We start from the raw sequence: 13,181 nt of genomic DNA on the forward strand, positions 1-13,181 counted from the left end.
AGCAAACGTTGCTTTTGCAGTACCAGAACTCTGTTGAGGTCAGTTAGAGTTAAATATGTGTCATGGTTAGGCTTGTAAAATCTACAGTGTGTAAAAAAATTATAAGAAAAGGGGGGGGGGTGGAATCCATATTTAAAAAAATAAATAAAAATTACAACAAAAGGAGGCTAAATAAAAGAATGTATGCATATCTATTTCTTTTTACTATGCATCATTATTAAACACTTTATATTACAATCTCATTGAATGATACAACATTAAAATCTGTTGTGTAATAACCATGATATAATATACTACATAAATAACAGATCTGAAGCTGCAATTACTTAACAAGTTCAGAGAGCAGTTGGTATTTGACATATAAAGTCACATAGTCTCACCTGTATAAAGGATACCATTCAGCTCCACTGACATGCTAATACTGTTGGTGCCGTTGGTCGTAAGGTTTACTGCAGAGTCCTGTCTGCTATCAGCTGCAAAAATGAATTAAAGAGCAATGTAAGAGCACAGAATACTAGATCTCATACAGCTTACAAGCCATTCTTTTGTCCTTCTGCTTGTCAGGAGGATTAGGTCCCTCATTAGCCAACCTTCTGAAAGCAACAGATTGAAGACTGATTCACATAAATTATAATGTCACTTTGGCCCTGTCAGAATCATTTTGTTCTATGAGTAAACAACACTTCAAAGAAACTATGAAACATCAATATTAGCCACCAACTGTAAAACATCTTTATTTAAACAGCCACTCTTGACTATGTCCGATTCCATCATTTTGTAGCAACCTACACCACAGGCTTAGTGTCTGTCCCTTTGATTACTATTGCACTGGTGAAGTAGCGTTACCTTGACTGTTGATGCGTATGTTCATAGGGAGCTGTGCAGTCATTGCTAAGAGGTTGTGCTGTAGAGCTCGCTGCATCAGCCTTTGCTGCTCCTCGTTTCCCATTGCCATCTTTTTTTCTGGAGGTTCACCAGACTCAAGTTTCTCCCGGAGATGTTCTAGTGCTGCTGCCTGAGCAGCCACTTGAGCAGCAACCATTGAATGTCCTGCCATGGAGACGGGAATCCTTGGTGGTACTCCAATAGGCATGGGGGAGTCTTCCTCTAGAAGAGAAGGGACAAACATTTACAAATTTAAAGGGACAGTCTACAATAGAATTGTTATTGTTTTAAAAGATAGATAATCCCTTTATTACCCATTCCCCAGTTTTGCATAACCAACACAGTTATTTTAATATACTTTTTACCTCTGTGATTACCTTGTATCTAGTAACCTTCTCCCAGCCCTCTGATCACATGACTGTGACTGTTTATTATCTATTGTCTTGCATTTAGCATTGTTTCGTGCTAAATCTTAACTAACCCCCTGTGCCTGAACACAGTGTTATCTATATAGCCCACGTGTACTTTCTGTCTCTTTGTGTTGAAAAGAGATTTAAAAAGCCTGTGATAAGAGGCAGCCCTCAAAGGCTTAGAAATTAGCATATGAGCCTACCTATGTTTAGTTTAAACTAAGAACACCAAGAGAAAAAAGCAAATTTGATGATAAAAGTAAATTCAAATTAAAAGTCCTATCTGAATAATGAAAGTTTAATTTATACTAGACTGTCCCTTTAAGTAGAAGGGGAGAAGCAGGTGATAAGACTCAAACTTTCATTTAGCAGCATTATTAGTTAGAATAGATTGATTAAATACAGCCAACAAAATTCTTTAGTGGTAGAAATTTCTCCCACCCCTCCCCCAAGGCGCAGCATGGAAGCATAAATAGAGATAAACTGCATTACTTTATCAAGCATATGTTTATGTAAAAATGTAATGTTTTTAAACTTCTACTAATTAATTGTTTTCTGCATTTGTAAGGTTCAAATTTAATGTTTTAAACTTCTACTAAGAGAAAGCATGGACCCAGGAAGACAGCACCGGCAGAGATTAAGCAGAGATACCGCAAGGACCATGCTATGCGGACAATGCAGGAATGCGTATGTTTTAAGCAGCATGCATACAAAGCACCGGCGCTGTCATTAAACTGCAACTTTCCTCTGGCCGTGAGTCACAATTTGAGTTGTAGTTCTCTGGTATGGCATAGATAAGGTCACTGCTTTGACTGGTTCCAGTGAAACAATTTTACACAGAGGGCAGTTTAGTAGTAGCTTCAATGCTTGAAAATGCATTTACCTGGACCAGATTTTAAGGCTGTATGGGAGCCCAGGTACATAGATTTGTCAGGTCCTTTGATAAGAGATTTCTCTCCCGATACTCTGAAGCTCTCTGGTCTGATGAGATTATCGAACAAGTCTCGTTAGTAGTTAGAATAATAGAAAGGCAAATTTGAGCTTATAAGGTGTGAAGGAGAGACAAGCACAGTATGATATAATGCTGAACACATCCACAAAATACTTTGCACAATTCCTCTCCATGCTAGCAAGTTTTTTATAATCAGGTCCGTACTAAGTCTGTTGACAACCAATTCAAGGCTTCAAAAGGAAAATAAATTTTTAGGATTCAGATAGAGCATGCAAATTTAAGAGGCTTTTTCAATTTACTTCTATTAACTGATTTGATTAGTTCTCTTGGTATTCTTTGTTGAAGAGCATACCTAGGTAGGCTCAGTAGGAGTATGTAACTACTAGGAGCTAGCTGCTGATTGGTGGCTGGGCATAAACCTCGTCATTGGCTCACCTGATGTGCTCAGCTAGCTCCTAGTTGCGCACTGCTGAGCTGTCAACAAAAGGAAACCAAGAGAATGAAACAAATTAAACAGAAGTACACTGGAAAGTGGTTTACAAATGTATGATTTATCTGCATTATGAAAATAATAGTGGACATAGACAGATATGATAGAACTTTAAAATGGAAAGTTAACGTGTGACTGGTTTCCACTTTGTTATCTCCTTTTCCAGAGCCCCTTGCATTGACCATAATAACATATAAAGTCTAGTATGAGAATGTCTGCAATATGCATGTCCCCTGGCTATGATACAACACTGCAAATGTACCTGCTAATAGCCTGTGGGTAAGTGCCAAAATTCATACTTGTCAAGCATTCAATCCATATAGGTAGGCAACAGAAATAGTGTGTGTGTATGTATATATGTGTGTGTGTATGTGTATATATATATATATATATATCTAGCACTGGATTTGTATTCACATGTGTAAGTGACTTGTTCTAGATATAAATAAAGATAGCAACCATAAACAGCTAGATTTTCCAGAATGCAACAGAGCGGGTACAGACAGGATTCTCTCTAATTACAGTACAAAGTTCAAATTTAATCAATGATCTGCAATTTTCTAAGAAAACAAAAGATAATTCTTCTAAGTTGTAGAACATAAAAATATCCACTCCGCTTATGGAAAGAGAAGATGTTTAGTGTCAAAATCTATTATCAATATACTGTCCTGTGTTAGTCACATTTTCCTTCACCAACCGTCACATTTTAACTATGTAATACAACACTTCCTTAACTTTTTTCATGTATTACATCAGCAAACGTCTGAGACCCCAGGAGTGCAAGACACAAAGGGACACTCAAATAAAATAAAACTCAATGCTTTTTCTGAATTATAAAAGTTTAAGACACTTTCCAATTTACTTTGATTATCACATTTTGAGTCTTTTTATTTTCACACTTTCTGGGGAACAAGCTTCGGCCAAGCATGTGCACAAGCTCACAGGGTATAAGTATTCTAGTCTGTGACTGGCTGATGTCTGTCACATGATAAAAGGGGCTGGAAAATGGGAGAGAAAACACATTTGTCAGAAAAAAATAAAATCTACTGCTAATTTGAAATTCAAAGATTTGAAATTCAGAGTAGGTATTAAGTGATTGTCTTTTTATTATGTACTTGTTAATTATGCATTTCTACTGCATTGAATGATCCTTTAAACTTTCATGGTTCAGACAAGCAATGCCATCTTAAAGGGACAGTGTACCCTAAATGTATCTCCCCTTTAATTTGTTTCCAATTATCCATTTTCCCCCCATTTGAAACAGCTGTGTAAACATAGCCAGTCGAATAAAAACAGAATTTATGTTTACCTGATAAATTACTTTCTCCAACGGTGTGTCCGGTCCACGGCGTCATCCTTACTTGTGGGATATTCTCTTCCCCAACAGGAAATGGCAAAGAGCCCAGCAAAGCTGGTCACATGATCCCTCCTAGGCTCCGCCTACCCCAGTCATTCGACCGACGTTAAGGAGGAATATTTGCATAGGAGAAACCATATGGTACCGTGGTGACTGTAGTTAAAGAAAATAAATTATCAGACCTGATTAAAAAAAAAAAACCAGGGCGGGCCGTGGACCGGACACACCGTTGGAGAAAGTAATTTATCAGGTAAACATAAATTCTGTTTTCTCCAACATAGGTGTGTCCGGTCCACGGCGTCATCCTTACTTGTGGGAACCAATACCAAAGCTTTAGGACACGGATGAAGGGAGGGAGCAAATCAGGTCACCTAAATGGAAGGCACCACGGCTTGCAAAACCTTTCTCCCAAAAATAGCCTCAGAAGAAGCAAAAGTATCAACGGAATGCAAGGGTTCAAACGGAACCCCCTGAAGAACTGAAAGAACTAAATTGAGACTCCAAGGAGGAGTCAAAGGTTTGTAAACAGGCTTAATTCTAACCAGAGCCTGAACAAAAGCTTGAACATCTGGCACAGCGGCCAGCTTTTTGTGAAGTAACACAGACAAGGCAGAAATCTGTCCCTTCAGGGAACTTGCAGATAAACCTTTTTCCAATCCTTCTTGAAGGAAGGATAGAATCCTAGGAATCTTAACCTTGTCCCAAGGGAATCCTTTAGATTCACACCAACAGATATATTTTTTCCAAATTTTGTGGTAAATCTTTCTAGTTACAGGCTTTCTGGCCTGAACAAGAGTATCGATAACAGGATCTGAGAACCCTCGCTTCGATAAGATCAAGCGTTCAATCTCCAAGCAGTCAGCTGGAGTGAAACCAGATTCGGATGTTCGAACGGACCCTGAACAAGAAGGTCTCGTCTCAAAGGTAGCTTCCAAGGTGGAGCCGATGACATATTCACCAGATCTGCATACCAAGTCCTGCGTGGCCACGCAGGAGCTATCAAGATCACCGACGCCCTCTCCTGATTGATCCTGGCTACCAGCCTGGGGATGAGAGGAAACGGCGGGAACACATAAGCTAGTTTGAAGGTCCAAGGTGCTACTAGTGCATCCACTAGAGCCGCCTTGGGATCCCTGGATCTGGACCCGTAGCAAGGAACTTTGAAGTTCTGACGAGAGGCCATCAGATCCATGTCTGGAATGCCCCACAGCTGAGTGACTTGGGCAAAGATTTCCGGATGGAGTTCCCACTCCCCCGGATGCAATGTCTGACGACTCAGAAAATCCGCTTCCCAATTTTCCACTCCTGGGATGTGGATAGCAGACAGGTGGCAGGAGTGAAACTCCGCCCATAGAATGATTTTGGTCACTTCTTCCATCGCCAGGGAACTCCTTGTTCCCCCCTGATGGTTGATGTACGCAACAGTTGTCATGTTGTCTGATTGAAACCGTATGAACTTGGCCCTCGCTAGCTGAGGCCAAGCCTTGAGAGCATTGAATATCGCTCTCAGTTCCAGAATATTTATCGGTAGAAGAGACTCTTCCCGAGACCAAAGACCCTGAGCTTTCAGGGATCCCCAGACCGCGCCCCAGCCCATCAGACTGGCGTCGGTCGTGACAATGACCCACTCTGGTCTGCGGAATGTCATCCCTCGTGACAGGTTGTCCAGGGACAGCCACCAACGGAGTGAGTCTCTGGTCCTCTGATTTACTTGTATCTTCGGAGACAAGTCTGTATAGTCCCCATTCCACTGACTGAGCATGCACAGTTGTAATGGTCTTAGATGAATGCGTGCAAAAGGAACTATGTCCATTGCCGCTACCATCAACCCGATCACTTCCATGCACTGAGCTATGGAAGGAAGAGGAACGGAATGAAGTATCCGACAAGAGACTAGAAGTTTTGTTTTTCTGGCCTCTGTCAGAAAAATCCTCATTTCTAAGGAGTTTATTATGGTTCCCAAGAAGGGAACCCTTGTTGACGGAGATAGAGAACTCTTTTCCACGTTCACTTTCCATCCGTGAGATCTGAGAAAGGCCAGGACAATGTCCGTGTGAGCCTTTGCTTGAGGAAGGGACGACGCTTGAATCAGAATGTCGTCCAAGTAAGGTACTACAGCAATGCCCCTTGGTCTTAGCACAGCTAGAAGGGACCCTAGTACCTTTGTGAAAATCCTTGGAGCAGTGGCTAATCCGAAAGGAAGCGCCACGAACTGGTAATGTTTGTCCAGGAATGCGAACCTCAGGAACCGATGATGTTCCTTGTGGATAGGAATATGTAGATACGCATCCTTTAAATCCACCGTGGTCATAAATTGACCTTCCTGGATGGAAGGAAGAATTGTTCGAATGGTTTCCATCTTGAACGATGGAACCTTGAGAAACTTGTTTAAGATCTTGAGATCTAAGATTGGTCTGAACGTTCCCTCTTTCTTGGGAACTATAAACAGATTGGAGTAGAACCCCATCCCTTGTTCTCTTAATGGAACAGGATGAATCACTCCCATTTTTAACAGGTCTTCTACACAATGTAAGAATGCCTGTCTTTTTATGTGGTCTGAAGACAACTGAGACCTGTGGAACCTCCCCCTTGGGGGAAGTCCCTTGAATTCCAGAAGATAACCTTGGGAGACTATTTCTAGCGCCCAAGGATCCAGAACATCTCTTGCCCAAGCCTGAGCGAAGAGAGAGAGTCTGCCCCCCACCAGATCCGGTCCCGGATCGGGGGCCAACATTTCATGCTGTCTTGGTAGCAGTGGCAGGTTTCTTGGCCTGCTTTCCCTTGTTCCAGCCTTGCATTGGTCTCCAAGCTGGCTTGGCTTGAGAAGAATTACCCTCTTGCTTAGAGGACGTAGCACCTTGGGCTGGTCCGTTTCTACGAAAGGGACGAAAATTAGGTTTATTTTTTGCCTTGAAAGGCCGATCCTGAGGAAGGGCGTGGCCCTTACCCCCAGTGATATCAGAGATAATCTCTTTCAAGTCAGGGCCAAACAGCGTTTTCCCCTTGAAAGGAATGTTAAGTAGCTTGTTCTTGGAAGACGCATCAGCCGACCAAGATTTCAACCAAAGCGCTCTGCGCGCCACAATAGCAAACCCAGAATTCTTAGCCGCTAACCTAGCCAATTGCAAAGTGGCGTCTAGGGTGAAAGAATTAGCCAATTTGAGAGCATTGATTCTGTCCATAATCTCCTCAAAAGGAGGAGAATCACTATCGACCGCCTTTATCAGCTCATCGAACCAGAAACATGCGGCTGTAGCGACAGGGACAATGCATGAAATTGGTTGTAGAAGGTAACCCTGCTGAACAAACATCTTTTTAAGCAAACCTTCTAATTTTTTATCCATAGGATCTTTGAAAGCACAACTATCCTCTATGGGTATAGTGGTGCGTTTGTTTAAAGTGGAAACCGCTCCCTCGACCTTGGGGACTGTCTGCCATAAGTCCTTTCTGGGGTCGACCATAGGAAACAATTTTTTAAATATGGGGGGAGGGACGAAAGGAATACCGGGCCTTTCCCATTCTTTATTAACAATGTCCGCCACCCGCTTGGGTATAGGAAAAGCTTCTGGGAGCCCCGGCACCTCTAGGAACTTGTCCATTTTACATAGTTTCTCTGGGATGACCAACTTGTCACAATCATCCAGAGTGGATAATACCTCCTTAAGCAGAATGCGGAGATGTTCCAACTTAAATTTAAATACAATCACATCAGGTTCAGCTTGTTGAGAAATGTTCCCTGAATCAGTAATTTCTCCCTCAGACAAAACCTCCCTGGCCCCATCAGACTGGGTTAGGGGCCCTTCAGAAATATTATTATCAGCGTCGTCATGCTCTTCAGTATCTAAAACAGAGCAGTCGCGCTTACGCTGATAAGTGTTCATTTTGGCTAAAATGTTTTTGACAGAATTATCCATTACAGCCGTTAATTGTTGCATAGTAAGGAGTATTGGCGCGCTAGATGTACTAGGGGCCTCCTGAGTGGGCAAGACTCGTGTAGACGAAGGAGGGAATGATGCAGTACCATGCTTACTCCCCTCACTTGAGGAATCATCTTGGGCATCATTGTCATTGTCACATAAATCACATTTATTTAAATGAATAGGAATTCTGGCTTCCCCACATTCAGAACACAGTCTATCTGGTAGTTCAGACATGTTAAACAGGCATAAACTTGATAACAAAGTACAAAAAACGTTTTAAAATAAAACCGTTACTGTCACTTTAAATTTTAAACAGAACACACTTTATTACTGCAATTGCGAAAAAACATGAAGGAATTGTTCAAAATTCACCAATTTTTCACCACAGTGTCTTAAAGCCTTAAAAGTATTGCACACCAAATTTGGAAGCTTTAACCCTTAAAATAACGGAACCGGAGCCGTTTTAAACTTTAACCCCTTTACAGTCCCTGGTATCTGCTTTGCTGAGACCCAACCAAGCCCCAAGGGGAATACGATACCAAATGACGCCTTCAGAAAGTCTTTTCTAAGTATCAGAGCTCCTTTCACATGCGACTGCATGCCATGCCTCTCAAAAACAAGTGCGCAACACCGGCGCGAAAATGAGGCTCTGCCTATGCTTTGGGAAAGCCCCTAAAGAATAAGGTGTCTAAAACAGTGCCTGCCGATAATATTATATCAAAATACCCAGATAAAATGATTCCTCAAGGCTAAATATGTGTTAATAATCAATCGATTTAGCCCAGAAAAAGTCTACAGTCTTAATAAGCCCTTTTTGAAGCCCTTATTTACGATCGTAATAAACATGGCTTACCGGATCCCATAGGGAAAATGACAGCTTCCAGCATTACATCGTCTTGTTAGAATGTGTCATACCTCAAGCAGCAAGAGACTGCTCACTGTTCCCCCAACTGAAGTTAATTGCTCTCAACAGTCCTGTGTGGAACAGCCATGGATTTTAGTGACGGTTGCTAAAATCATTTTCCTCATACAAACAGAAATCTTCATCACTTTTCTGTTTCTGAGTAAATAGTACATACCAGCACTATTTCAAAATAACAAACTCTTGATTGAATAATAAAAACTACAGTTAAACACTAAAAAACTCTAAGCCATCTCCGTGGAGATGTTGCCTGTACAACGGCAAAGAGAATGACTGGGGTAGGCGGAGCCTAGGAGGGATCATGTGACCAGCTTTGCTGGGCTCTTTGCCATTTCCTGTTGGGGAAGAGAATATCCCACAAGTAAGGATGACGCCGTGGACCGGACACACCTATGTTGGAGAAAATTACACTCCCAGTGTAGGAGAAAGAAGTAAAAACAAAGCTAAACTTTAAATGGTTTTCACCAAGCATTGGGGTTTTGTACACAGACAGAGGTAATATCAAGAGGCATGTGTGTGTACAGAAAGTGATAAAATGAGATCTCTCTGCAAGTTCAACCCATTTTAACGGGTTGCAGATTTAAATAACAAAAACAGCTATTTCATATACAGCTATTTTGACAGACTTGCATTTTAGCCAATCAGTGCTCACTCCTCGGTAAATTCACGTGCGTGAGCTCAACGTTATCTATATGAAACACATGAACTAATGCCCTCTAGTGGTGAAAAACTGTCAAAATGCATTTAGATTAGAGGCAGCCTTCAAGGTCTAAGAAATTAGCATATGACCCTCCTAGGTTTAGCTTTCAACTAAGAATGCCAAAAGAACAAAGGAAAATTGGTGATAAAAGTAAATTAGAAATTTGTTTAAAATTACATGCCCTATTTGAATCATGAAAGTTTTTTTTTAGACTTGAATGTCCCTTTAACGACCGAGGACGTGCAGGGTACGTCCTCAAAAAAAAGACAGTTAACGCCTGAGGACGTACCCTGCACGTCCTCGGTGTGGAAAGCAGCTGGAAGCGATCCTGCTCGCTTCCAGCTGCTTTTCGGTTATTGCAGTGATGCCTTGATATGGAGGCATCCTGCAATAACCTTTAATGGCCATCCGATGCATAGAGAGCCACTCTGTGGCCCTCTCTGCACCGGACATCGATGGCCGGTATCGTTGGTGGGTGGGAGCTGACTTGGGAGGCGGGCGGGTGGGCGGCCATCGATGGGCCCTGTAATGTGGAGGGGGGCGGAGCCGACTGGCACGCGCATGGGGGCGGGTGCACGTGTCGGGAGCGGGCGGGAACCGCTACACTACAGAAAAAAATTATAATAAAAGTTAAAAAAGTAACTGTAAAAAGCATCTAAGGGTTCTGGAAGGGGTGGGAGGGGGAAGCTACACTACAGAAAAGGGCAATTTTTTTTAAAAAAGGCATCTTTTTTTTTTTACTAAACTGGGTACTGGCAGAGGGGGAGGGTTAGAGAGCTGTTTGGTGGGGGGCTAATGTAGCATATGTAAATATGCTATTAAAAAAAAAAGCCCAAATATACCTTTTGTTTTATTACTGGCAGAGTTTCTGCCAGTACTTAAGATAGCGGGGACAATTGTGGGGTGGGGGAGGGAAGAGAGCTGTTTGGGAGGGATCAGGGGGTCTGATGTTTCAGGTGGGAGGCTGAGCTCTAAACTAAAGCTAAAATTAACCCTGCAAGCTCCCTACAATTTACATAATTAACCCCTTCACTGCTAGCCATAATACACGTGTGATGCACAGCGGCATTTAGCGGCCTTCTAATTACCAAAAAGCAACACCAAAGCTATATATGTCTGCTATTTCTGAACAAAGGGGATCCTAGAGAAGCATTTACAACCATTTGTGCTATAATTGCACAAGCCGTTAGTAAACAATTTCAGTGAGAAACCTAAAGTTTGTGAAAAAGGGAACTTTTTTTTTTATTTGATCGCATTTGGCGGTGAAATGGTGGCATGAAATATACCAAAATGGGCCTAGATCAATACTTTGGGTTGTCTACTACACTAAAGCTAAAATTAACCCTACAAGCTCCCTAGTTAACCCCTGCACTGCTGGGCATAATACACGTGTGGTGAGCAGCGGCATTTAGCGGCCTTCTAATTACAGAAAAGCAACCCAAAAACCATATATGTCTGCTATTTCTGAACAAAGGGGATCCCAGAGAAGCATTTACAACCATTTGTGCCATAATTGCACAAGCTGTTTGTAAATAATTTCAGTGAGAAACCAAAAGTTTGTGAAAAAAATTAGTGAAAAAGTGAACGATTTTTTTGTATTTGATCGCATTTGGCGGTGAAATGGTGGCATGAAATATACCAAAATGGGCCTAGATCAATACTTTGGGTTGTCTACTAAAAAAAAATATATACATGTCAAGGGATATTCAGGGATTCCTGAAAGATGTCAGTGTTCCAATGTATGCTAATTTTGAAAAAAAATAAATTGTTTGGAAATAGCAAAGTGCTACTTGTAATTATTGCCCTATAACGTGCAAAAAAAGCAAAGAACATGTAAACATTGGGTATTTCTAAACTCCGGACAAAATTTAGAAACTATTTAGCATGGGTGTTTTTTGGTGGTTGTAGATGTGCAACAGATTTTGGGGGTCAAAGTTAGAAAAGTGTGTTTTTTTCCATTTTTCCTCATATTTTATAAAACAATTTATAGTAAATTATAAGATATAATGAAAATAATGCTATCTTTAGAAAGTCCATTTAATGGCGAGAAAAACAGTATATAATATGTGTGGGTACAGTAAATGAGTAAGAGGAAAATTACAGCTAAACACAAACACTGCAGAAATGTAAAAATAGCCTTGGTCCCAAACGGACAGAAAATGGAAAAGTGCTGTGGTCATTAAGGGGTTAAACTCATGATTCAGCTAGAGCATGGAATTTTTAACAACTTTTCAATTTACTTTCATTAACAAAATGTGCACAGTCTTATATTTACACTTTTTTAGTCACCAGCTCCTACTGAGCATGTGCAATAATTTACAGCACATACGTATATGCATTTGTAATTGGCTGATGGCTGTCACATGATACAAGAGTGGAGGAAACAGACATAACTTTTGAAATTTCACTCATTTGAAGTTCAGACTAAGTGCTATTGCATTGTCTTCTTATACATTTGTTGATAATGCAAATCTACTGTATTTACTGGTCCTTTAAGAGACTTTACTTACATTCTCTTGGTATCCTATATTAAAAAGCATACATAGGAAGGCACAGGAGCAGCAATGCACTACTGAAAGCTAGCTGAGTGGTGGTAACACATATATGCATCTTGTCATTGGCTCACCAGATGAGTTTAGCTAGGTTAAAGTAATGCATTGCTCTTCTGGAGCTGGCTTTGCAGGGGTTAATAACACAGCTATATACAAGAAATAATGCCAAACAAGTGTCTTTGAATGTGTGAGAGAATTTTATTACTGCATCATGTCCCTTACAACGAGATTAAAACACAAATTGCAAGTGGCATGAAACTATCTTAATATCTACTAAGCAGCATGTTGCAATGAACAACACAGCTTTGTTTTGTCAACTGAGTATATGTTTTCATGTGTGTCGTGGACACACATTTAGTAGAAGAAGAAGAAAAAAAATTCCTTTCTTTCATGCTGGTGAGAGTCCACAAATCATTATGCATGAGATACAATCACATCATCCCTCCCACCTGACTGGTATGCCAGTCTTACTTATAGCCAAGCAGGAGAAACAGAAAGGATGAAGCAGGGAAAATAGACGTGCAAAATGGTACGGTCTTCAAAGATTAAAAATGTAACATACCCTGGGCGGGGCGCATGGCCTCTCACCACCATAAAAGAAAGAAAATTTATCAGGTATGCACAAATTTTGTTTTCTTTCATAAAGGTGCTGAGAGTCCACGATACATTACGCACAGGAATTAATACCCTAGCTGTAGAGTCCATGAGTAATGCAGGGTGGGAACAAAAATGTTGTGAAAAGGCATGGACTTATTTTCCAGATACTGCTGCCTTGAGAACTTTCCTACCAAAAGCTGCCTCTGAAGAAGCAAAAAAACATCAACATTTTAAAAGTTACTGCCTTGCAAATTTGCTCAACAGAAGCCTAATTTTGGAGTAAGATTACCTACCTCCATGTAAGCTTTGTGAATCAGGGCCTTTAACCAAGATGCTAAAGTAACAGCCAAATCTTGTTGGCCTTTATGAGGCCCCGAAAAAGAATGAACAGATTAG

The 13,181-nt window shown here is 41.0% G+C and overlaps 1 protein-coding gene across 4 annotated transcripts in view; it reads right to left on the reverse strand.

Annotated features, from left to right (window-relative positions):
• Positions 1–13,181, reverse strand: part of ARID3A (AT-rich interaction domain 3A) — a 261,218-nt gene that overhangs the window by 4,525 nt on the left and 243,512 nt on the right. For all 4 annotated transcript variants that reach the window (XM_053702819.1, XM_053702821.1, XM_053702820.1 and 1 more), the window contains 2 exons: positions 847–1,107; positions 381–473 (listed from right to left, as the gene is read on the reverse strand). In XM_053702819.1, the coding sequence (XP_053558794.1) occupies positions 381–473; positions 847–1,107 (354 nt within the window). The remainder of the gene's footprint in view (positions 1–380; positions 474–846; positions 1,108–13,181) is intronic.

The sequence above is a fragment of the Bombina bombina genome, chromosome 2 (assembly GCF_027579735.1).
Source record: "Bombina bombina isolate aBomBom1 chromosome 2, aBomBom1.pri, whole genome shotgun sequence".
Classification (NCBI taxonomy): Eukaryota; Metazoa; Chordata; class Amphibia; order Anura; family Bombinatoridae; genus Bombina; species Bombina bombina.